Here is a 24,263-nt window from a genome sequence, read left to right as displayed (position 1 = left end):
TGTGTCACCACGGCCCCTTGGTTCCATGAGTTTCTGTACTGTCAGCAATGGTTCCTTTGTTCCAATGAGGCCCTGCTGTGTCCCAATGGACCCTGGGTTCCATGAAGTTCTTCAGTGTCACAATGGCCCCTTGGATCCATGAGGTCCCACAGTGTCACCATGGTGTCCTTGGATCCACACTGCCATGATGGACCATTGTTGCAGCTGGAATAGCTGCTAATAAAGCCCAGGGTAGGGAAGCACAAAGGGCCTTTGCATGGGATCCACAGATGTTTGATTCAGCCATGCAGTGAGATGTTCAGGGTCACAAGGCAGGACTCCTGGGGGGAGTCCAGGTTTCTATATCTCCAGAGGAAGGGGCTGATCAGTGCCATGGGGGCAGTACAAAGATGGGGGCCAATGGGGGAATGGGGAGGGAGTGGCTGAGGGACACAGAAGAAGGGGAAGGAGCCAATGAGGTCAAACAGCTTTTGAGGGAAGCTTCTTGTGTCTCCCTAACCCAGGGAATGCCTCTCAGGCTCTCCATAGCTGCAGAGTGTCACAATGGCCCCTTGGTTCTTTTGGGCTCCTTAGGATCCCAGTGGCCCCTTGGCTGCATGAGGCCCAGCTGTGTCACACTGGCCCCTTACTTCCACTGGGACCCACAGCGTCACAAGTGTCCCCCCTTAGTTCCATGAGGCCCCACAATGTCACAATGGACCTTTGGTTCCATGAGTCCCACATTTTTCCATGAATCCTTAGTTCCATGGGGCCCTGTAGGGTCACAATGGTCCCTTGGATCTGTGGTGCCACACAGGGCCACAATTGCCCTTTGGCCCAACAGGGCCTCATAGTGTCACAATGGACTCCTTGGTTCCATGGGGACACAAAGTGCCACAATGGCCCTTTGGTTTCACCAGGCCTCAAAGTGTGAAAATGGCCTCCATGGTTCCATGAGACCCTCCTGTGTCAAAATGGATTTTGGTTCCATGATGCCCCAGAGTGTCACAGTGGTCTCCTTGGTCCTGCACTTTAAGAATCCCCCCTTGGTCCCATGGACCCCCACAGTGTCACTATTGTGCCCTTGGTTCCATGAGGCTTTGCTGTGTCACAATGGCCCCCTTGGTTCCATGATGTCCCATAGCAGAGCAATGGTCTCCTTGGTTCCACAGTGTCAGAATGGCCCCTTTGTCCCATGGAGCGCCACAGTGTCACTGTGGTCCCCTTGATTCCACGAGGCCCTGCAATCTCCCAATGGACCCTTGGTTCCAAGGGCCCTGCAGTGTCACAAGGCTGCCTTAGTTCCACAAGGCCCTGCAGTGTCATGGTGGCCCCTTGGCTCCATGAGGCAAAGCAGAATCAGAATGGCTCCTTGGTTCCATGGGGCACCATGGTGTCACCATGGTCTCATTGGTTCCACAGTGTAACAATGGACCTTTGGTTCCATGAGGTTCCTCAGGGTCTCAGTGGCCCCTTGGCTCCGTGTGGCCCTGCTGTGTCACAGTGCCAGGTGGTTCCATGAGGCCCCACAGTGTCCAAATGGTCTCCTTGGTTCTGGGAAGCCCCACAGAGCCACAAGGGACCCTTGGTTCCAGGAGGCCTTGCTGTGTCACAATGGACTTTGGTTCCAAGAGCTTTCACACTGTCAACAATGGTCTGAGCACTGCAGTGTCACCATGGATCCTTTGTTCCATGAGGTTCCAGAGCATAACATGATCCCATTGATTCCAGAAGGTTCTGCAGTGTCACAATGGACCATTGGTTCCATGCAGCCCCACACTGTCACAATGACTCCATGGCTCCAGGAGCTTCCACACTGTCAGCAATGGTCTCCTTGGTTCCCTGAGGCCTTGCTCTGATACAATGGACTTTTGGTTCCATGGGGTTCCACTGCATCACAATGGACTCTTTGTTCCATGGGGTTCCAGAGTGTCACAGCTGACTCCTTGGTTCTGTCAGCCTCTGCTGTAACCAAATGTCCAAAATATCAGAATAGGACTCCATAACACTAATTTGGTGTTTGAGAAGGTATCATTTATTCAGGCCTAAGGTCCAACATGGGATAATTCCTTACCTTACAGGGACATGTAATTCTACCAGTGTGTTGCTTATATACAGTCACTAAATGCCAATTACAAATTACCCATTTCCATAAAACCCACCCCAAGTTCCCAGATTCGCTCCTTGTTTTCTCTACCCCTGCACCCTTGAGCCAGATGTCTTCTTCTTCTCTTCCAAGCGTCCTTGCTGGGAAAGCAGCCCCTGCATGCCTTGTTCCTGTGCTGAAAGTTCCCAGGCAGGGTAAAAATGGAATGAACCCTTTTGGTATCAGCCCAAGGCTTTGTGTGGGCAGGCAGAGGCAGGCAGGAGGCAGAGCTGTCAGCAAAGGAAGGGCCCAGCCAGGTGGGGCAGCCGGGGGATGCCGACAGCCTGCAGGGACAGAGGTGCAGGGCAGGGACACCGTAGGACAGCCTGGGCTGCACAGGGCACAGGCATGGGCATCAGCTGCAAGACAGCCCTGCCAGAGCCAACTTGGGCAGCACTTTGGCCATGGCTGCTGGGCCTGGGCCTGAGGCAGGAGCAGGAGACAAGTGACCCTTGCAGGCCTGGGGTCTCATGGCCTCCTTGTCCCTGCTCAGCAGCCTGGCAGAGGCCGCCCCATGCCCCTGCTCTTGGCATTGCACATCCCCACATGCCAATGCCCATCCAGGCAAGAGCCCTGAGCAAGGAGGGAGGGACAGCATCTGCCTGGCCAGGCCCTGGGGCTCAGGCCTTGGCCCTTGGCATTCCTCAAACACATCCAGCTTTGCTCAGCACCAGAGACACCTTGGCCTTGTTTGTCCCCAGCTGTCATCACTGCCTGCAGTGTTCTGTTCTAACTGGAACCTGGGGACACTTTCCCAGTCGTGTCCCTCTGTGGAACCCATTAAAACTTTAAAAAACTTCAGAATTTCAATTTAAGTTTGAGTTCTTGAGATGTTTTTTGAAGACACTCTCAGGGACTGAGTCTGATGTAAACAACATCAATGCCCTGAGAGGGTCATTAAAGTTTTCCTATTCCAGTCATGGAGAAAGATTTCAAAGAACTTGTAAGAAATACACATTTCAAATTTCAAACGGTATATTTTATTTTATTTCTCTATAGAGCAGAGGTGATTGCAGCATTCTGTGATTGATATTTACCCAGGGTCTCTCCTCTGGAGCTGTGGCCTGCTCACAGAAGCTGTGCCTGGAGCTCTGACCCAGTGTGGACAACCTTGCTCCACATTGCCCAGCCCCGTCCTGTCTGTCCTCACTCCCCTGGGACCTGCTGTGCTTGGAGAGCTGGCTGCACCCAGCCTAAGAGGGGTTTTCACTTTTTGGGGTTTTTTTGATGCAATCTGAAACTCCTGAGTTTCCCCACTGCAAACAGACACACTGCTCAGGTGTGTGCCAGCCCCAGGTGCCACCAAAGCCACTGCAGAGCTGCCCTGGGCCAGCTGTGAGGGTGGATCAGCAGCCCAAGCTGCACTGGGCCACTGCAAGGAGCTGTGGCCATGGGCACTGCACTGACCCCACTGCTGGGTTTGGCTGCCATGGCAACCGTGCGAAATTAAACTGTCCTTGGAAACACTGGGGAGGACTGGGACATACTGGGGAACACTGGGAACGCTGTGGGAGACACTGGGACATACTGGGAGTGACACTGGGGAGGACTGGGACAACCTGGGGACACGAGCAATACTAAAGGGAGAATCTGGGTGGGCTGGGATGGACTGTGGGGGTGCACTGAGACAGTCTGGGACATACTGGGAGATACTGGGACAAACAGGGGACAATGGGGCATCCTGTGGATGACATTGGGGGGAACTGGAAGGGACTGGGAATGAACTCAGGTGTATTGGGAGGGACTGGGCTGTAATGGGAGGGACTGGAGGGGCACTGGGGTTGTACTGATTTCAACTTAGGATGAAGGGGGCTTTACTGGGGTTATACTGGTCTGTACTGGGAGGGACTGAAGGAGGGTGAATGGGCCGGTCCCTCCTCCACCGCATGCCATTTGCTATGGCTCCTGCCCATCACCACCAGCAGCCAATCAGCACCAGGGATCCGGGCATGAGAGCGGTGCTTAGGTGGACGCCATCTTTTCTTTTTGCCTACAACTCCCGTCATTCCCCACGGCCGAAAACAGCCCAATTGCAGCCGGGACTACAACTCCCGTCCTGCCCCGCGCTGCACTGAACCCCGGGATCTCCCCCCATCTGTTGCATAAGTGTCCCCCAGACCGTCCAGGATCCCTCAGTGCCCCCTCAGCGCCCATTCGGGACCCCCCAAAAGCGTCCCTCGCCCCCCTCAGTGCTCCTGACCCCACAGATGCCCGGTACAGCCACTTCTGGGAATTCATCTCCACTCATCCCCCGTGGCACCAGAGCCCCTCAGAACACAGTCCCGCGCCTAAAACTCCTGCCGTGCCCCGCGCCCTAAAGAGCCCGGTTAGACCTCCCCGAGCTCCCCTCAAGGGCTCCGGAACCGTTTACGTTCCCACCGAGGACTTCAAGTCGCGGCTCAGATGCAAAAGTGTCCCCCAAGAGCCTTCCCGGACCCCCAAACATCGTGTTCAAACCACTTCCGGGACTACAGCTCCCCGCATGCTCCGCGGCGGACGTCCAGCGCTATTCCAGCCGGGACTTCATCTCCCGTCATGCCCCGCGCCCCTCCGAGAGCCATTGCAGCTGCGCCAAGAACTCCCGTGATGCTCCGCGGCCCCGTTAAACCGTATGATACCCGCGCCTACAACTCCCATCACCCCCCGCGGCCCAGAGAGCCCTGTCAGAGCCCCCCCAAGGGCCTGCCCAGACCCTGAAGGGCCCCAAATTCCCCTCCCTGACCTCCAAGGGCCCCCCTGGACCCCCAAGTGCTGCCCCGGACCCCGAACTGTCCCTCAGAATCCCTGAGTGCCCCTCCAAGTGCCCACCCGGCTTCCCCAAGTGTCCTCCAGGCCCTCAAGTTCTCTCTGAATTCCCTCCCCAGACCCAAAACTGCCCCAAATGTGCCCCAGAAATGTCTCCAGGGATCCCAAAGTGGCCCCCCTTTGACCCCATCAGAGGAAAAGATGATAAAAATTATGCCAAAAGTACTACAAATATTACTATTTACTATAAAGCAGAAGAAATACATAGCCAATAGAGATTAATTAATTGATGAAGAGAATTGTGTTCCTTAGAACCAATGCTTAATAATTTTCTTGGTTGCTAAAAATGTATCAATTTTTTAATATAAATATTAAAATTAGGCAACAAAAATATTGTCTAATACTATCATATATTAGAATAATATTATTATAATTTATTATTAATACAATTTTATTTATAAGGAAAAATGCTTAAATTTGTTTTTTCTATGTTTGGATGCCAGTCCCAGGTGGGCGTTGTCAGACATGGTGAGGCTGGGGGTGAGGAGCCGGTTGTCCAAACAGGCTCAGCCTGCAAGGGGCTCACTCTTCTCCCTGCCCAGACCTCCTGAGGAGACATTCAGCATCAAGATCACCTGGGGAATGGTTCTGTCACCTCTTCTCTGAAATGAAAAGTAAAAAAATATTTCCTTGACTAAACCAAAAGCCATGATGTGCACTTTGGAATCTCCCTCCTGAAGAGAACTCCAAACTGACTCCAATCACTGCACAAGTCCTGGAGACTGGAAAACAATGGAAAGGAGACAAAGAACTCCTGAGGGCTTTCTGTATTTTAATCAGCCCCATGGTGGATTCGGGGCTGGGTCCAGGAGCCTCAGGCATGGAGAGAAGGATGAAGAAGCTGCTCAAGGAGTCAGCAGCAAAACTCCAAGTGCCTTGGAGCATGGCTGGGCCCCAGTGAGGGCAGGGAGGGCCAAAGGCTGCCCAGGGCCTGGTGAGAGCAGATCCTTGAGGCCAGGATTGCAGGGAGCCCAAGGCTCTGAGCAGGGAACTGCAGTGCTGAGCAAGGCCTGGCTTGGCTGCAGGAAGCAGAAAGGCCAAGGCCTGAGCCCAGCCTGGGCCAGCAGGGCCTATCCCTCACGGCTGCCTCGGGGCTCTTGGTGGGCCAGGGGGATGTGAGGGGCAGCAAGGACAAAGGGCATCAACCTGCAGCCCCTGCCAGCCTCCCCAGGGAGGCCGAGGGAGAAGCAAAGTGCAGCCCCTGCCAGGAAAGTTCCTCCTGTGGAGCCTCCAGAGGCACTGCCCGAGCCCAGGGCACAAAGGCCTGGCTGCCTGTGGCCCTGCCAGCCCTGCCCAGCCCTTGGCCATCTGTCCTGCAGGCTGTGGCCCCTGGGCGTGCTGCTCCTCTGCCCTGGCCAGCTGCACTCGCCCATCTCGCTGTCCCCCAGCATTTCTCACCCAGCGTTTCTGTGCCCTCCCTGGGCTCCCTGCACCCAGCGCTGCCAGCTCCAGGCACACAGAGCCCGGCCATGGCCCAGCCTCACGCTGCCACACCTCCAGCACCAACATTCTGCCCTGCGAGGGACTTTGCTTTCTCCTCGGCTCCAGCCTGAAGCTTCCAAACTTCACCTTGGGGAGGTTTCCTGCAATTCCCACTGCCAAGGAAAGCTCTGTCTCCTGCTGGTCACAAACAGAGAAGGGCTGGAGGGAGATGTGGTGGTCAGAGGCTGTTCGGGGCACAGTGACCATGAAATTATTGAGTCTTTAAATATTCTGTGAAAGATCAACAAATCTTCTACACTGGAGTTACAGAGAGCAGACTTTGGCCTGTTCAGGATTGATTTGGGGAGTACCAAATCAGGTACTGATTTTTTAAAGGGAAACAGCCATTAAAAACAAAGGATTCCAGGATGGATGGACACCCTTCAAGAAAGAAATTTTGAAGGAGCAGGAACAGCCTGTCCCTCTGTGCCCAAAGTGAGCTAGCAGGGAAAATGCCTGGCCTGGCCGGGCAGGGAGCATTTTCCAGGAACTCAAGGTTAAAATTAGGGTGCATGACCTCTGGATAGAGGAGCAGGAAACTCAGAACGTTTTTAAGGATGTTGTTAGATCATGCAGAAAGAAAATTAGAGAGGTGAAGCTCAATTCGGGCTGAACCTGGCCACTTCTGTGAAGGATAATAAAAATTATTTAGTAGATATATTAATGGCAAAAGGAGGGCTAAGGAGAACCTCCATCCCTTATTGGAGACATATGGTTACCAAAGATGAGGAAAAAGCTGAGCTGCTTAACACCTTGTGTATCTCAATTTTCAACAATCAGACCACTTGTCCTCAGGGCAAGTGTTCTCCTGAGCTGTAGATGGGCACAGGGAGCAGAACAGCCCCCCTGGAATCCAGGAGGAAGCAGCTGGGGACCTGCTGAGCCACTCAGATGCTCACAGGTGTCTCTGGGAGCAGATGGGATCCATCCCAGAGGGATGAGGGAGCTGTGGATGAGCTCCCCAAGCTGCTCTCCATCATTTACCATCAGTGCTGGCTCAGCAGGGAGGTCCCAGAGCACTGGAGGTGCCAATGTGAGCCCATCCCCAAGAAGGGCTGGAAGGAGGAGCTGGGGAACTCCAGGCCTGTCAGCCTGACCTGGGTGCCCGGCAAGGGTATGGAACAGATCACCTTGAGTGCCATCACAGGGCACCCACAGGATGGCCCAGGGATCAGAGCCAGCCAGCGTGGATTTCAATATCTGCACTGATGATCTGCATGAGGGGACTGAGTCCAGCATCAGCAAATTTGCAGATGACACCAAGCTGGGTGTGAGTGTGGATCTGCTGGAGGGTAGGAGGGCTCTGCAGAGGGACCTGGACAGGCTGGATCCAGGGCCCAAATCCAACAAGGTGAGGTTGAACAAGACCAAGTGCTGGCTCCTGCACTTTGGCCACAACAACCCCTGCAGCGCTACAGGCTGGGGACAGAGTGGCTGGAGAGCAGCCAGGCAGAAAGGGACCTGGGGGCACTGATGGACAGCAGGCTGGACATGAGCCAGCAGTGTGCCCAGGTGGGCAAGAAGGCCAATGGCTCCTGGCCTGGATCAGGAATGGTGTGGCCAGCAGGAGCAGGGCAGGGATTCTTCCCCTGTACTGAGCACTGGTGAGGCCACACCTCGAGTGCTGTGTGCAGTTCTGGGCCCCCAATTTAGGAAGGCCATGGAGGGGCTGGAGCGTGTCCAGAGAAGGGCAACAAGGCTGGGGAGGGGTCTGGAACACAAGTCCTGTGAGGAGCAGCTGAGGGAGCTGGGGTTGTTTATCCTGGAGAAGAGGAGGCTCAGGGAGACAAGGTGGTGTCAGGGCTCAGGTTGGACTTGATGATCTCCAAGGTCTTTTCCAACCTTGCTGATTCTGTGATTCTCTGGAACCACCCTTGGAGCAGGTGCAGGAGGAGCCCTGGGCCTCCTCTTCAGCAGCTCCAGCAGCCCAGGTCCCTCAGCTTCTCCTGGCAGCCCCAAAGCCCATCCTGGCAGTCCTGCAGAGCCTCTGCAGCCCCTCCTCACTGCCCAGAACAGGGAGCCCCAGAGGCAGACACAGCAGCCCAGATGTGCCCCCCTGGCCTGGGGTGCCTCTGGCAAGGGAGCAGCACCAGGCACTGCAGAAGCCTGCACACAATTCCTGCAGCACTTGTAGGATGATCCTGCTGCCCAAGGGACGTTCCCATGGGGCCAAGCCAGGAACTGCAATGGGGAGTGGGGCCAGAGAGGAAAGGCCAAACAGGGATGGGCTGTTTGCAGGGGAGGGAACAGGGATGGACAATAGGAAGAAATCTGGATCAGGAAAGAGGAAAGAAAGCAAAGGTGAAGCCAAGGAAATGCTCAGGGCAGTTTGGGGGTGGCTGCCAGGCAGCCCTGGCTCTGAGCAACAGCGTCTGCAGTGGCAAAGGAAACTCCCAGCTGATGGGAACAAACTTTCTGGCTGAGTGCAGAGGCCAGGACAAAGCTGAGTGGTTTCCCTGGTGTCCCCCAGGCCTTGCTGGCCCCAGGGGCTGATGGCATTTGTGCTCCCTCAGGTTCATGTCCCCACAGCAACAGCATGGGGGTGCTGCCCCTGCTGTGTGCAATGCAAACAGGGGCTGCTGAGCCAGTGCTGCCGTGTCTGTGCCTGCAAGGATGGGGCACCTGTGTGAGCTGGGGGAGAGGCCAGGGCTGCAGAGGGGGGATGTTGTTGGCAGCTGCATGAGGACGCTCTGGGACGCTGCCCTGGGCTGTGCAGCACACTGGGCATGGATCAGCCCCTGCTCTGCTGCTCCTTCCCGTCTGGCCCAGGGCCCTTGCAGCGCCCCAGCCATGCTGTTTGCCCCCAGCCTGCCCAGGGCCAGCCTGGGGCTGCTCACGGAGGTTTCTGTGCTGAGCATTGGCCTGGCCGTGTTCTTGAGAGAGCCTGGGCAAGGAGCCTGGAGCCCCCAGGGCCTGGGCTGAGGCGTCAGCGCTGCCCCAGCAGTGCCCATGGCCTGTCCCTGCTGCAGCCCCGGCACTGCCACCCCCAGGGCTGTGCCCAGCCCCGAGAGCACTCAGGCCCTGCAGCAACACCAGGGCCACCAGGGCAGCGGGGCAGGGCCACGGCAGCAGCACTGGCAACACCAAGTGCTGCTGCTGCTGCTGCTGGGCACAGCTGCTGGGCCAGCACTGATCTGCCCCAGCTCTGCACACAGACATTGCTGCTGCCGCTCCAGAGAACGCACAAAAGGGAAATCTCCAGGGGAAAACTTTGCTGGGAGATCCTTTATTCTGTCTAAAAGCCACTGAGAGCCCAGCTTCTCATTGGCACAACCTGCAGCCACAGTGAAGGTGGAGAGAAACCAAATGAGAAATGGCAGAAACAATGACTTTCCTTTGTTGCAATTTTAAAAAACTAAAACAAATAAAAAGGGAAGAACAAATTAACCACCAAACCCAAGTAGTATCAGACATTACTTTTATTACAAGTGATTGGCAGAAACCAGCTAGCAGTTTAATGTTTCCGAAAGCGTCCAGTCATCAGTGCCCACATGGAAGCCTTGAGCTCCTGGTTCCTCAGGCTGTAGATGAGGGGGTTCAGGGTTGGAGGCACCACCGAGTACAGAACTGACACTGCCAGATCCAGGGATGGGGAGGAGATGGAGGGGGGCTTCAGGTAGGCAAAAATGCCAGTGCTGACAAACAAAGAGACCACGGCCAGGTGAGGGAGGCAGGTGGAAAAGGCTTTGTGCCGTCCCTGCTCAGAGGGGATGCTCAGCACAGCCCTGAAGATCTGCACATAGGAGAAAACAATGAACACAAAACAGCCAGAAACTACACAGACACCAACCACAACAATCCCAAGTTCCCTGAGTTTGGAGTGTGAGCAGGAGAGCTTGAGAATCTGGGGCACCTCACAGAAGAACTGGCCCAGGGCATTGCCATGGCACAGGGGCAGGGAAAATGTATTGGCTGTGTTCAGCAGAGCATTGAGAAAGGCACTGGCCCAGGCAGCTGCTGCCATGTGGGCACAAGCTCTGCTGCCCAGGAGGGTCCCGTAGTGCAGGGGTTTGCAGATGGACACGTAGCGGTCGTAGCACATGACGGTCAGGAGGGAAAATTCTGTTGACATAAAGAAAAGAAAAAAGAAAACCTGTGCAGCACATGCTGAGTAGGAGATGGTGCTGGTGTTCCAGAGGGAATTGTGCATGGCTTTGGGGACAGTGGTGCAGATGGAGCCCAGGTCGCTGAGGGCCAGGTTGAGCAGGAAGAAGAACATGGGCGTGTGCAGGTGGTGGCCGCAGGCTACGGCGCTGATGATGAGGCCGTTGCCCAGGAGGGCAGCCAGGGAGATGCCCAGCAAGAGGCAGAAGTGCAGGAGCTGCAGCTGCCGCGTGTCTGCCAATGCCAGCAGGAGGAAATGCCTGATGGAGCTGCTGTTGGACATTTCTTCATTCTGGGCATGGTGGACTGTTGAAACAAGACATTGACAAGCTCTTTGAGTTAATCCTATGGGGTTATTTTAGGAATTCCCTCAAAACTACTTTACCTGTGGGGCCACTTCACTCAATATTTTTATTTTTGAGCATGGGTTTGTGCTGCTGAATTACTGATTCATCTTCAGCATTGCTCTCAGCCTGAACCCTAGGGAAGCCCACAAGGAAAACAGGGCTCCCTGTGCCCCAGTGCAGTCAGAACTACTGGAACCACACAGGTGCCATTTGATCATTACACCTCCCTCTAGTTCAGCATGATTGAAATTAAAATGTGCTTGAAAAATAAAGTGGAGTTTTTAAAGACTAGATTTCTAAAGTCAGTTTCTCTAAGCCCTTTTCTCTTTCCCTGTGCAGTGGGACAGGATGGGATACCAAGGGTTGCTCTGGCCCTCTGCTGCCTGGAGTTGTGCCTGCTGGGAGCTGTTTCTCTCTATCCAAGCCTTGTCCCTGCCAGTGCTGCCAGAGCCCAGCCCAGCCCTGGGGGCTCAGCTCTGCCCTGCAGACCCCTCCCAGCACAGGGCACTGCCCAGGGGCATCTCCCTGGCAGCAGGGCCTTAAGGGCAGGCCAGACAAACAGAGATGCTGCAAGCCAAGGTGCTGCTGCTGCTGTGTGTAGGGAGAGGAGGCTGAGGAGGCACTTTCTGAGGGAGATCTGAGGCCCATCTGCTGATGCCCAGGCTGACAGTGCAGGAGGCTCAGGGACACAGCCAAAGCTGACAGCCCCTTTCCCTTCCCATTAGGAGAAAGCTGAGAGCAGCCCTGGCCATGCAGCACCATCTCCAGAGCAGGAGGAATCTGCCCTGATGGGGGTGGCTCCTTGCACCTGGAACTTCTCCCCTGCAGCGTCCATGGGGAGCTGCCAGGCAGGCTGAGAGCTGCCCCTGGCAGGTGGCACATGCCCTGGGCTGGCCAAGAGCCCTGAGGGCTGCAGGAGCTGCTCTGCAGGACAGCCCTGGGCAGCCCTGGCTGCAGCCCCAGCTCCAGCCCCTGCAGCCGTCCCTGGCAGCAGGAGCCGTCCTGCCCTGTCCCTCTGACGGTGCCCAGGGCAGCCCCGCTCTGCACCACATCCTCCCCCTCCTCCTCCTCCTCCTGCTCCTGTGCCACAGAGAAACTGGGAGAGTCCTCCTGACACATCCCCCAGGCTCTGGGGTGTGCTGGCTTCAGGAGATCCCTCCAGGAGCACAGGGGACATTGCCCTGCACCCACACACTCACCATGCACAGGGCTGTGAAGATCTTTCCTCAGGTGAAGTCTCAGCTCAATGTCTTCCCAATCCTGATTGCCTTCAGCCTGTCTCTGCCTGCCTCCTGTCCCCTCAGTGCCTGCAGGCAGAGCCCTCAGCCCTGCTGGGCTGGGAGAGGAGCTGGCCCTGGGAAGAGCTGTTCCTTTAAAGCTCAGCAGCACAGACACAGCGCAAGGACTTTAATGAGCCTCTCGGGGATTTGGTGTTGTTTACATCAGACTCAGTCCCTGAGAGAGTCTTCAAAAAACTTCTCAAGAACTCAAAGTTAAATTGAAACTCCAAAAGTTTCTTGAAATTTTAATGGGTTCCACTGAGGGGACATGACTGAGATAGTGTCCCCAGGTTCCAGTTAGAGCAGAGCACTGGAGGCAGTGATGACAGCTGGGGACAAACAAGGCCAAGGTGTCTCTGGTGCTGAGCAAAGCTGGATGTGTTTGAGGAATGCCAAGGGCCAAGGCCTGAGCCCCAGGGCCTGGCCAGGCAGATGCTGTCCCTCCCTCCTTGCTCAGGGCTCTTGCCGGGATGGGCACTGGCATGTGGGGATGTGCAATGCCAAGGGCAGGAGCATGGGGCAGCCCCTGCCAGGCTGCTGAGCAGGGACAAGGAGGCCATGAGGCCCCAGGCCTGCAAGGGTCACTTGTCTCCTGCTCCTGCCTCAGGCCCAGGCCCAGCAGCCATGGCCAAAGTGCTGCCCAAGTTGGCTCTGGCAGGGCTGTCTTGCAGCTGCTGCACAGCCCTGGTGCTTCTGAGGCAGATGAGATGTGACCACCAGAGGCCAAGGCCAGCCAGAGCTGACAGGTTTTTCTCTGAGAGATACACTTGCGTACAGCAAGTTTTTAGGGCGGAGTACCAATTTTGTCCCTGGGCGTCTGAAAAGAGAGACAGTTCTTTCCATAGGAAGGAAAGCATGGAGCCCCAGTGTTTCATGGGCAGATGAGAGGCAGCCCTTGGCATTCTGAGATCAGTCAGACCTGTCAGGTCACCCCTAGGAGGCCAAATCAGCCAGATGTGTTCCATGTTCCTCTCATTCCATGGGCCCCCACAATGTCCCAGTGGTTCCCTTGATTCCATGAGTCCCTGAGGTGTCACAATGGCCCTGTGGTTACACGAGGCCCTGAAGGGTCCTAATGGTCTCCATGGTTCCACCAAGTCCTCACAGTGTCACTGGGGTCTCCACAGGAAGGAAACAACCAATCCCCAGTGTTCCAGGGGCAGATGAGGGGAAGCCACCAGAGGCCAAGGGCAGCCAGACTAGACAGTGATGGCAGATTTTGTCGAGGAGCCATCCTTGGATATAGGGAATTGTAGAGGCAGAATATCAATTTCAGCCATGGAGGAGAAGGACAGTTCTTTTCCATAGGAAGGAAAGCACAGAACACTGGTGTTTCAGGGCGAGATGAAAGGTGGCCACCAGAGGCCAAGGCCAGACCGGCCTCTCTGTCCTGGCAGCTTTTGTCTGAAAGCAGTCCTTGGATATAGGGAATTTTGGAGGTGGAATCCCAATTTTGGCCATTTCTGCATAGGTAAGAAGGACAGTTCTTTTCCACAGGAAGGAGAGCACAGAGCCCAAGTGTTTCAAAGGCAGAACAGGAAACATGCGGCTCCTGGGAGGCCAAGCCAGCCAGACCTGTTTGTCCTGACAGTTTTCAACTGGGAGCAATCCTTGGATGGATGGAGTTTTGGAGGTGGAATCCCAGTTTTGGCTATGAGCACCTGGTTGAGGTGGATGGTGTTTCCAGAGGAAAGAAAAGCACAAACTCCAAGGTTTTTAAAAGAAGTTGAGAGGTGGCCACCCACTGGCCAAGGTAGCCAGAGGTGTCTCTCCTGGCACCATTCATCTGTGGGAAATCTTTGGATTTTTGGAGGTGGAATCTCAATTTTGGCCATGGGCACCTGGCCAGGAAGGAGAGTTCTTTTCATTAGGAAGGAAAGCACAGAGCCCCAGTGTTTCAAAGGCAGATGAGAGCCAGCTCTTCGGAAACCAAGGCCAGTCAGACTTGTCCCTCCTGGCAGCTTTTGTCTGGAAGAAATCCCTGGATATAGGGAATTCTGGAGGTGGATTCCCAACCTTGCCTATGGATGCCTGAATGTGAAAGGTGCTTTTGTCCCATAAGAAAGAAAAGCACATGGTCCTAGTGTTTCAAATGCAGATGAGAGGTGGCCCCCGGGTGGCCAAGCCAGCCAGTTCTGTCTGTCCTGCCAGATTTCATCTGGGAACAATCTTTGCATATATGGAAATTTGGAGGAGGAATCCTGATTTTGGCCATGGGCACCTGGAGGAGAAGGGCAGCTCTTTCCACAGGAAGGAGAGCCCAGAGCCCCAGTGCTCCAGGGACAGATGAGCAGCAGCCCTTGACATGCTAGGGTCAGCTGGACCTGTCAGGTGGTCCCCAGGAGGCCAAACCAGCCGCAGACCTGTTCCATGTTCTCTTGGTTCCATGGGGCCCCTGAGTTTCACAATGGTCTCCTTGATTCCATGAGGCACCTCAGTGTCACCATGGCCCCTTGGTTCCACGAAGTTCTGTGCTGTCAGCAATGGTCTCCTTGTTTCTGCAGTGTCACAGTGGCTGCACAAAGGCCTGAGGGTTTAAAAGAACAGAGCACGAGCTCAGCCCATGGTCTGGACCCTCCTTCTCCTGGGGTTTGTGTCTCACCCACACTGGAACCCAAGCAGTTGGTAGCTGAATGTGTGTCTGTCTCTCTTTGTTTTTAATTGTTATCCTCTTTACCTTGAACATTTTTTGGGTAACTCAGGATCTTAAGGGTCAGAGGTATCCAGGATAAATGGGCTAAGTTAATGAAGTTAATGCTATAATGAGAGCTTTTTGTTGAATTGGATGTTGTATTAAATTCTTTGCCAAAGTTCCTTGATTTTCTGTACTTTGTCAGTAAAATTTTGTGTCATTTTGATTTTGACCTCTTGAGAATATCTGGCAGGTGTTTCTCCTGTGCACCAAGCTCGAGGAAAGGAGCCTTTGGTCACCCCAAGCATTTGAGTGTTCTGGGGTGTCCCAGCCCCGCAGGCTCACAATGGCCTCTTGTTTCCATGAGGCCCCACTGTGTCACACTGGCCCTCGCTTCCCTGAGGATCTGGAGTGTCACACGGGTTTGTGGCATTTGTCCTTGCTGCCCCTCACATGCCCCTGGCCCACCAAGAGCCCCGAGGCAGCCGTGAGGGACAGGCCCTGCTGGCCCAGGCTGGGCTCAGGCCTTGGCCTTTCTGCTTCCTGCAGCCAAGCCAGGCCTTGCTCAGCACTGCAGTTCCCTGCTCAGAGCCTTGGGCTCCCTGCAATCCTGGCCTCAAGGATCTGCTCTCACCAGGCCCTGGGCAGCCTTTGGCCCTCCCTGCCCTCACTGGGGCCCAGCCATGCTCCAAGGCACTTGGAGTTTTGCTGCTGACTCCTTGAGCAGCTTCTTCATCCTTCTCTCCGTGCCTGAGGCTCCTGCACCCAGCCCCAAATCCACCGTGGGGCTGGTTAAAATACAGAAAGCCCTCAGGAGCTCTTTGTCTCCTTTCCATTGTTTTCCAGTCTCCAGGGATTGAGCAGTGATTGGAGTCAGTTTGGAGTTCTCTTCAGGAGGGAGATTCCAAAGTGCACATCATGGCTTTTGGTATTAGTCAAGGGAATATTTTTTTACTTTTCATTTCAGAGAAGAGGTGACAGAACCATTCACCAGGTGATCTTGATGCTGAATGTCTCCTCAGGAGGTCTGGGCAGGGAGAAGAATGAGCCCCTTGCAGGCTGAGCCTGTTTGGACAACCGGCTCCTCACTCCCAGCCTCACCATGTCTGACAACGCCCACCTGGGACTGGCATCCAAACATAGAAAAAACAAATTTAAGCATTTTAAGCATTTTTCCTTATAAATAAAATTTAATTAATAATAAATTATAATAATATTATTCTAATATATGATAGTATTAGACAATATTTTTGTTATCTAATTTTTATATTTATATTAAAAAATTGATACGTTTTTAGCAACCAAGAAAATGATTGGTCATTGGTTCTAAGGAACAAAATTCCCTTCATCAATTAATTAATCTCTATTGGCTATGTATTTCTTCCACTTTATAGTAAATAGTAATATTTGTAGTTCTTTTGGCATAATTTTTATCATCTTTTTCTCTGATAGGGTCAAAGGGGGGCCACTTCGGGGTCCCTGGAGCCATTTCTGGGGCACAGTTGGGGCAGTTTTGGGCCTGGGGAGGGAATTCAGAGAGAACTTGAGGGTCTGGAGGACACTTGGAGGAGCCGGGTGGGCAGTTGGAGGGGCACTCAGGGATTCTGAGGGACAGTTCGGGGTCCGGGGCAGCACTTGGGGGTCCAGGGGGGCCCTTGGAGGTCAGGGAGGGAAATTTGGGGCCCTTCGGTGTCCAGGCGGGCCCTTGGGGGCCTCTGACAGGGCTCTCTGGGGCACGGGGGGTGATGGGAGTTGTAGGCGCGGGTATCATACGGTTTAACGGGGCCGCGGAGCATCACGGGAGTTCTTGGCGCAGCTGCAATGGCTCCGGAGGGGCGCGGGGCATGACGGGAGATGAAGTCCCGACTGGAATAGCGCTGGACGTCCGCCGCGGAGCATGATGGGAGCTGTAGTCCCGGAAGTGGTTTGAAAACGATGTTTGGGGGTCCGGGAAGGCTCTTGGGGGACACTTTTGCGTCTGAGCCGGGACTTGAGGTCCTCGGCGGGAACGTAAACGGTTCGGGAGCCCTTGAGCGTTACTCGGGGAGCTCTAACCAGGTTCTTTAGGGCGCGGGGCAGGGCAGGAGTTTTAGGTGCGGGATTGTGTTCTGAGGGGCTCTGGGGCGGCGGGGGATGAGAGGAGATGAATTCCCAGAAGTGGCTGTACCGGGCATCTGTGGGGTTGGGAGCACTCTGGGGGCTGGGGACGCTTTTGTGGGGTCCCAAATGGGCACTGAAGGGGCACTGAGGGATCCTGGAGGATCTGGGGAACACTTATGGGACAAATGGGGGGAGATCCCGGGGTTCTGTGGAGTGCGGGACATGACGGGCGTTGCAGTCCCGGCTGCATATGGGCTTTTTTCGGCCGCGGGGCATGACGGGAGTTGTAGGCAAAAATTAAAGATGGCGCCCACATAGGCACCGCCCTCAGGCCCGGATCTCTGGCGCTGATAGGCTGCTGGTGGTGATGGGCAGGAGCCATTACAAATGGGATGCGGTGGAGGTGGGAACAGCCCATTCACCCTCCTCCAGTCCCTCCCAGTACAGACCAGTATAACCCCAGTAAAGCCCACTTCATCCTAAGTTGAAATCAGTACAACCCCAGTGCCCCTCCAGTCCCTCCCAGTACAGCCCAGTCCCTGCCAATACAACTGAGTTCATTCCCAGTCCCTTCCAGTTCCCCCCAATGTCATCCACAGGATGCCCCAGTGTCCCCTGTTTGTTTCAGTATCTCCCAGTATCACTCCCAGTATGTCCCAGACTGTCTCAGTGCACCCCCACAGTCCATCCCAGCCCACCCAGATTCTCCCTTTAGCATTCTTCATGTCCTCAGGTTGTCCCAGTCCTCCCCAGTGTCACTCCCAGTATGTCCCAGTGTCTCCCACAGCGTTCCCAGTGTTCCCCAGTATGTCCCAGTCCTCCCCAGTGTTTCCAAGGACAGTTTAATTTCTCACGGTGGCCATGGCAGCCAAACCCAGCAGTGGGGTCAGTGCAGTGCCCATGGCCACAGCCCCTTGCAGTGGCCCAGTGCAGCTTGGGCTGATGATCCACCCTCACAGCTGGCCCAGGGCAGCTCTGCAGTGGCTTTGGTGGCCCCTTGGGCTGGCACACACCTGAGCAGTGTGTCTGTTTGCAGTGGGGAAACTCAGGAGTTTCAGATTGCTTCAAAAAATGGGAAAAGGGAAAACCCCTCTTAGGCTGGGTGCAGCCAGCTCTCCAAGCACAGCAGGTCCCAGGGGAGTGAAGACAGACAGGATGGGGCTGGGCACTGTGGAGCAAGGTTGTCCACACTGGGTCAGAGCTCCAGGCACAGCTTCTGTGAGCAGCCCAGAGCTCCTGAGGAGAAACCCTGGTTCAATATCAATCACAGAATGCTGCAATCACCTCTGCTCTACAGAGAAATAAAATAAAATATACCCTTTAAAATTTGAAATGTGTATTTCTTACAAGTTCTTTGAAATCTTTCTCCATAACTGGACTAGGAAAACTTTAATGACTCTCTCACGGCTTTGATGTTGTTTACATCAGACTCAGTCCCTGAGAGAGTTTTCAAAAAACTTCTCAAGAACTCAAAGTTAAATTAAAATTCTGAAGTTTTTTAAAGTTTTAATGGGTCCCACTGAGGAACACAATTGAGAAAGTGTCCCCAGGTTCCAGTCAGAGCAGAACACTGGAGGCAGTGATGACAGCTGGGGACAAACAAGGCCAAGGTGTCTCTGGTGCTGAGCAAAGCTGGATGTGTTTGAGGAATGCCAAGGGCCAAGGCCTGAGCCCCAGGGCCTGGCCAGGCAGATGCTGTCCCTCCCTCCTTGCTCAGGGCTCTTGCCGGGATGGGCACTGGCATGTGGGGATGTGCAATGCCAAGGGCAGGAGCATGGGGCAGCCCCTGCCAGGCTGCTGAGCAGGGACAAGGAGGCCATGAGGCCCCAGGCCTGCAAGGGTCACTTGTCTCCTGCTCCTGCCTCAGGCCCAGGCCCAGCAGCCATGGCCAAAGTGCTGCCCAAGTTGGCTCTGGCAGGGCTGTCTTGCAGCTGCTGCCCATGCCTGTGCCCTGTACAGCCCAGGCTGTCCTACGGTGTCCCTGTCCTGCGCCTCTGTCCCTGCAGGCTGTCGGCATCCCCCGGCTGCCCCACCTGGCTGGGCCCTTCCTTTGCTGGCAGCTCTGCCTCCTGCCTGCCTCTGCCTGCCCACACAAAGCCTGGGGCTGATACCAAAAGGGTTCATTCCATTTTTACCCTGCCTGGGAACTTTCAGCACAGGAACAAGGCATGCAGGGGATGCTTTCCCAGCAAGGGTGGTTGGAAGAGAAGACATCTGGCTCAAGGGTGCAGGGGTAGATAAAACAAGGAGTGAAGCTGGGAACTTGGGGTGGGTTTTATGGAAATGGGTAAGTTATATTTCGTATTTAGCCACTGTATATAAGCAACACACTGGTAGAATTACATGTCCTAATAAGGTTAGCAGTTATTCCATGTTGGACCTTAGGCCTGAATAAGTGATACCCTCTGAAACACCAAATTAGTGTTATGGAGTCCTATTCTGATATTTTGGACATTTGCTGACAGCAGAGGCTGACAGAACCATGGAGTCAGCTGTGACGCTGTGGAACCCCATGGAACAAAGAGTCCATTGTGATGCAGTGGAACCCCATGGAACCAAAAGTCCATTGTATCAGAGCAAGGCCTCATGGAACCAAGGAGAGCATTGCTGACAGTGTGGAAGCTCCTGGAACCAAAAGTCCATTGTGACACAGCAAGGCCTCCTGGAACCAATGGTCCATTGGGACACTGCAGAACCTTCTGGAATCAAGGGGATCATGTTATGCTCTGGAACCTCATGGAAGAAAGAATCCATGGTGACACTGCAGTGCTCAGAGCATTGTTGACAGTACAAAAGCTCTTGGAACCAAAAGTCCATTGTGACACAGCAAGGCCTCCTGGAATCAAGGGTCCCTTGTGGCTCTCTGGGGCTTCCCAGAACCAAGGAGACCATTTGGACACTTTGGGGCCTCATGGAACCACCTGGCACTGTGACACAGTGGGGCCACATGGAGCCAAGGGGCCACTGAGACCCTGAGGAACCTCATGGAACCAAAGGTCCATTGTTACACTGAGGGGCCCTGAGGAACCAATGGGACCATGGTGACACTGTGGTGCTCCATGGAACCAAGGGGCCATTCTGATTCTGCTTTGCCTCATGGAGCCAAGGGGCCACCATGACACTGCAGGGCCTCGTGGAACTAAGGCAGCCTTGTGACACTGCGGGGCCCTTGGAACCAAGGGTCCATTGGGAGATTGCAGGGCCTCATGGAACCATGGAGACCATTCTGACCCTTCAGGACCCATTGGAACCAAGGGGCCATTGTGACACTGCAGGGCCTCATGGAATCAAGGGGACCACAGTGACACTGTGGGGCTCCATGGGACAAAGGGGCCATTCTGACACTGTGGAACCAAGGAGACCGTTGCTCTGCTATGGGACATCATGGAACCACAGGTCCCTTGTGACACAGCACAGCCGCATGGAACCATGGAGGCCATTTCTACACTTTGAGGCCTTATCAAACCAAAGGGCCATTGTGGCACTTTCTGTCCCCATGGAAGCAAGGAGTCCATTGTGACACTATGAGGCCCTGTTGGGCCAAAGGGCAATTTTGGCACTGTGTGGCACCATGGAACCAAGGGACCATTGTGACCCTAAAGGGCCACATGAAACTAAGGATTTTTGGAACAATGTGGGACTCATGCAACCAAAGGTCCATTGTGAGGTTGTGACACCCCATGAAACACAGGACACGATTTTGACATGGCAGGGCTTCATTGAACAAGGCTCCATTGTGATACAGCGGTACCAAGGGGAGCACTGTGACACTGCTGGGCCTCATGGAAGCAAGGGGGGCCAATTGTGATGCTGTGGGGCCCAATGGAAGCAAGGGGCCAGTGTGACACAGCTGGGCCTCATGCAGCCAAGGGGCCACTGGAATCCTGAGGAACCCAAAAGAACCAAGGGGCCATTGTGACACTCTGCAGCCTCATGAAACCAAGGAGGCCATTGTGCCATTGTGCAGCTCCATGGAACCAAGGAAACCATTTTGACACTTCAAGGCCCCATGGGAAGCAAGGGGCCAGTGTCACACAGCGGGGCCTCATGGAACCAAGGATCCAAAATGACACCAGCACTGGGACCCTGAGGGGCCCTGTGAATCCAAGGGAAGAGGTAACAGGTCTGGTTGGCTTGGCCTGACTGGGCTCAACTCACCTCAGAATGTTGAGGGCCTGTTCATGGTCCCCTGAAACACTGGGGCTCTGGGCTTTCCTACCTGTGGAAAAGAACCATCTGTCTTCCCAGGTGCCCATGGCCAAAATTGATACTCCCCCTGAAAAATCCTCTATATGCAAGATTCTCCCAGACAAAAACTGCCCGGACAGAGAGCTCTGGCTGGCCTTGGCCTCTGGTGGTCACCTCTCATCTCAAGAAAGCCCTGAGGAAAGTATTTGAACAGGTTTGACCACTGGAACATCAATGAGTCTCTCATCCTCTGAAAAACTCAGATGCTTTTCTGATCATATGTGTCTTTTTTTTTTTTTTTTCTCATTGTGTTTTATGCATCAAATATTATTTCCAGTTAAAAAGTATTATTCTTATCTATCTATGAGTATTATCTGAAAAAACCACATCCTCTACATATGGATCCAGGTCACTTGTAAATGCAAACACAAGAAAGAATGCAGCAGGAATGATTTGTCTCTGCTCCCATCTGTCCCATCTCCTCTGGAGCTGGAGGTGCAGCCCCAGCACTGGGCAGGGCTCAGGGCTCACAAGCTCAGCTCCCACCCAGAGAACTTGCAGACCCTGGGCTGCTCTTCTTGGCCCCTGCACGCTCAGCCAGGCTGAGATGGACACTGATGGTTTCTGGGCCAGGCTCTCTGAGCCCAGCCCAGCTCCCTGCAAGCTCTGCCAGCTGCCCTGAGCTCTGGGCAGCACCAAGGGCCTCTCTGAGCCCAGCCCAGCCCAGCCGGCTCTGGCCCCACAGCTCTGCTCAGGCCAGGCTGCTCTGGGCACTGCCCCACGGCCTCAGCCCCTGCCAAGGGCACAGCAGCAGCTGCAGCTGCCACAGGACTCAGCCCCACCATGGGGGAAGGTGCCTGGCCAAGGGAAAGGAGGCTCCCTGGCTGCCCTGCTCTCCTCTGCAGGAGATGCTGAGAGCTCTGCAGCCCCTGCTGCCATCCCATCTGCCCAGGGCAGCACAAGAGCCCCGGCCTTGGGGCCCTCAAGAGCTGCTCCTGCTCCAGGCCCAGGGCCCATCCCAAAGCTGGGCCAGCCACAAAGCTCTGCCCATTTCTGTTCATTGCTGCTCTGATCAGGATGGATCCTCAGCACCTTGGAGGTTGGTGATGAACTTTACTTTTGCAGAGGCCTCTTCTTTCTTGAGCTCTGCAGTTCAGGAATTCAGTGACAAAGGCTCATAAACATTTGTTCAAAACACCCAAACAAGACAAAGCCCATGGGAATAATTCAAGTCTTGAATTATTCTGTGGTTAATTAGACAGATTTCAGAAGTGTTTTCAAAGTGAATCTACTATATTGAAAACAATGCAGGCAGAATTGTTTTGTCCTGTTTAGTTTTCTTTCCTTGTTTATAGATTGACATCAGCAATCCCCAGTTGATATTGATCCCCAGCACCTCCTGATGCATTCCCAATAGCTATAAAAATCAAGCCCCTTCATGGCTGACAATCATTAACACTTTGTCCCTACCTCCACCCCACCATTTCCCCCATCCAACACCTGGGAATCCTATGGATCAGGAATGGTGTGGCCAGCTGGAGCAGGGCAGGGATTCTTCCCCTGTACTTGGCCCTGGTGAGGCCACACCTTGAGTGCTGTGTCCAGTTCTGGGTCCCAATTTAGGAAGGCCATGGAGGGGCTGGAGCGTGTCCAGAGAAGGGCAACAGGGCCAGTGAGGAATCTGGAACACAAGTCCTATGAGGAGTGTCTGAGGGAGCTGGGGTTGTTTATCCTGGAGAAGAGGAGGCTCAGTGGAGACCTCATCACTCTCTGCAACTCCCTGACAGGAGGGTGCAGCCAGGAGGGTTCGGGCTCTTCTCCCAGGGAACAGTGACAGGACAAGAGGACACAGCCTTAAGCTGCACCAGGGGAGATTTAGGCTGGTCATTTGGAAAAGATTATTCACAGAAAGGTCACTGGGCATAGGAAGGGGCTGCCCAGGGAGGTGGTGGAGTCACCATCTCTGGAGGTGTTTAAGCAAAAACTGGATGTGGCACTTGGTGCCATGGTCTGGGTGACAAGGTGGTGTTGGTTCACAGGTTGGAGTTGCTGATCTCCAAGGTCTTTTCCAAGCTGGTTAATTCTGTGATTCTGTGATGATTGTGACACTGCAGGGCCCTGGGGAAGCAAGGGGCCATTGTGACACTGCAGGGCCCCGTGGAACTAAGAGGATCACAGTGGCACTGGGTACTGAAGGCACCACAGAACCAAGGCCTCATTGTGACACTGTGGGGCTGAATGGAAGCAAGGAGTCCAGAGGGATACTCTGGGTCCTCATGGAACCATGGAGGCCACTGTGACACTGCAGGGCCTTGTTGAACCGAGGGGCCATTGAGACACTATGGAACCAAGGAGACCCTTGTGAGACCCTGGGGCCCAGTGGAACCAGGGGTCCATTGTGACACTGCAGGGGCTGGTGGAACCAAGGTGTGTTGGGTTCAGCGCTGGCTAAATGCCAGTGCCCCCACTAGAATATACTTATTTTCTGCTGTGAGACAGGATTAGGAGGAAGGCAAAGCAGGCTTAGAATTTAAAAGGGTATAAAGAAAACTTTATTAACAGTTGAAAGAAAAACATTTAAAAGAAAAAAAAATTTCAAAAAGAATAAAACTTCTAAAACATTTCTTCTCACTCCTACAACCTTTTCTTTCCCACTAACAATGTACAAAAGCAATTCAGTAAGTTCATCACCTCTAGAACAGTCTTTCTTCAGTTCACTTAGGGAGAGGAGCCCTTCTTGCCATTTTATAGAGACTTCTCCAAAAGAAAACAGTTCTCTCATGGCTTTTAATTTCCATGAGTAGCAGCTGCCCAGGACTCTGCAATTTTGAAGTCCCTCCCATCTTTTCACAGCCTTCCCACAGCTGTGTTTGTGGGCTATGTCAACTTATGGCGCATTATTTAAAGGTTGAGCTGTTCAAGAGCAAAGGTTCTCTTTATCTGTCTCTGCTATCATCTTCATCTCTGGGAACAGAGGCCTTCTTCTTTCCCTGGGGGCAAGGGGTCTTCATCACATTTCTCCCTCTCTCTGTTCAAGCTTCTCATGGGATCACAACTACTTCAACATCTGCTTGCTTTAGCAGAAATGCCTTTGCTCACATCTACAATTCGAACACTTCCATCCCGCCATACTTTCAATGAGTTTCAGGGAAAAAAAGAGTCTGATGTATCAATTATATTTTCTCCGTAGCCTTACAAGA

The 24,263-nt window shown here is 54.0% G+C and overlaps 1 protein-coding gene across 1 annotated transcript; it reads right to left on the bottom strand.

Moving 5' to 3' along the window:
* Window positions 1-9,866: 9,866 nt before the first annotated feature.
* Window positions 9,867-10,799, bottom strand: LOC143696324 (olfactory receptor 14A16-like). The gene has a single exon (XM_077192452.1). The coding sequence runs from the start codon at window positions 10,797-10,799 to the stop codon at window positions 9,867-9,869; it is 933 nt and encodes a 310-aa protein (XP_077048567.1).
* Window positions 10,800-24,263: the final 13,464 nt, after the last annotated feature.

The sequence above is a fragment of the Agelaius phoeniceus genome, chromosome 33, assembly GCF_051311805.1.
Source record: "Agelaius phoeniceus isolate bAgePho1 chromosome 33, bAgePho1.hap1, whole genome shotgun sequence".
NCBI classification, from domain to species: domain Eukaryota; kingdom Metazoa; phylum Chordata; class Aves; order Passeriformes; family Icteridae; genus Agelaius; species Agelaius phoeniceus.
The sequence above is the reverse complement of the archived record's forward strand: the minus strand, read 5'-3'. Positions and strand labels throughout refer to the sequence as shown.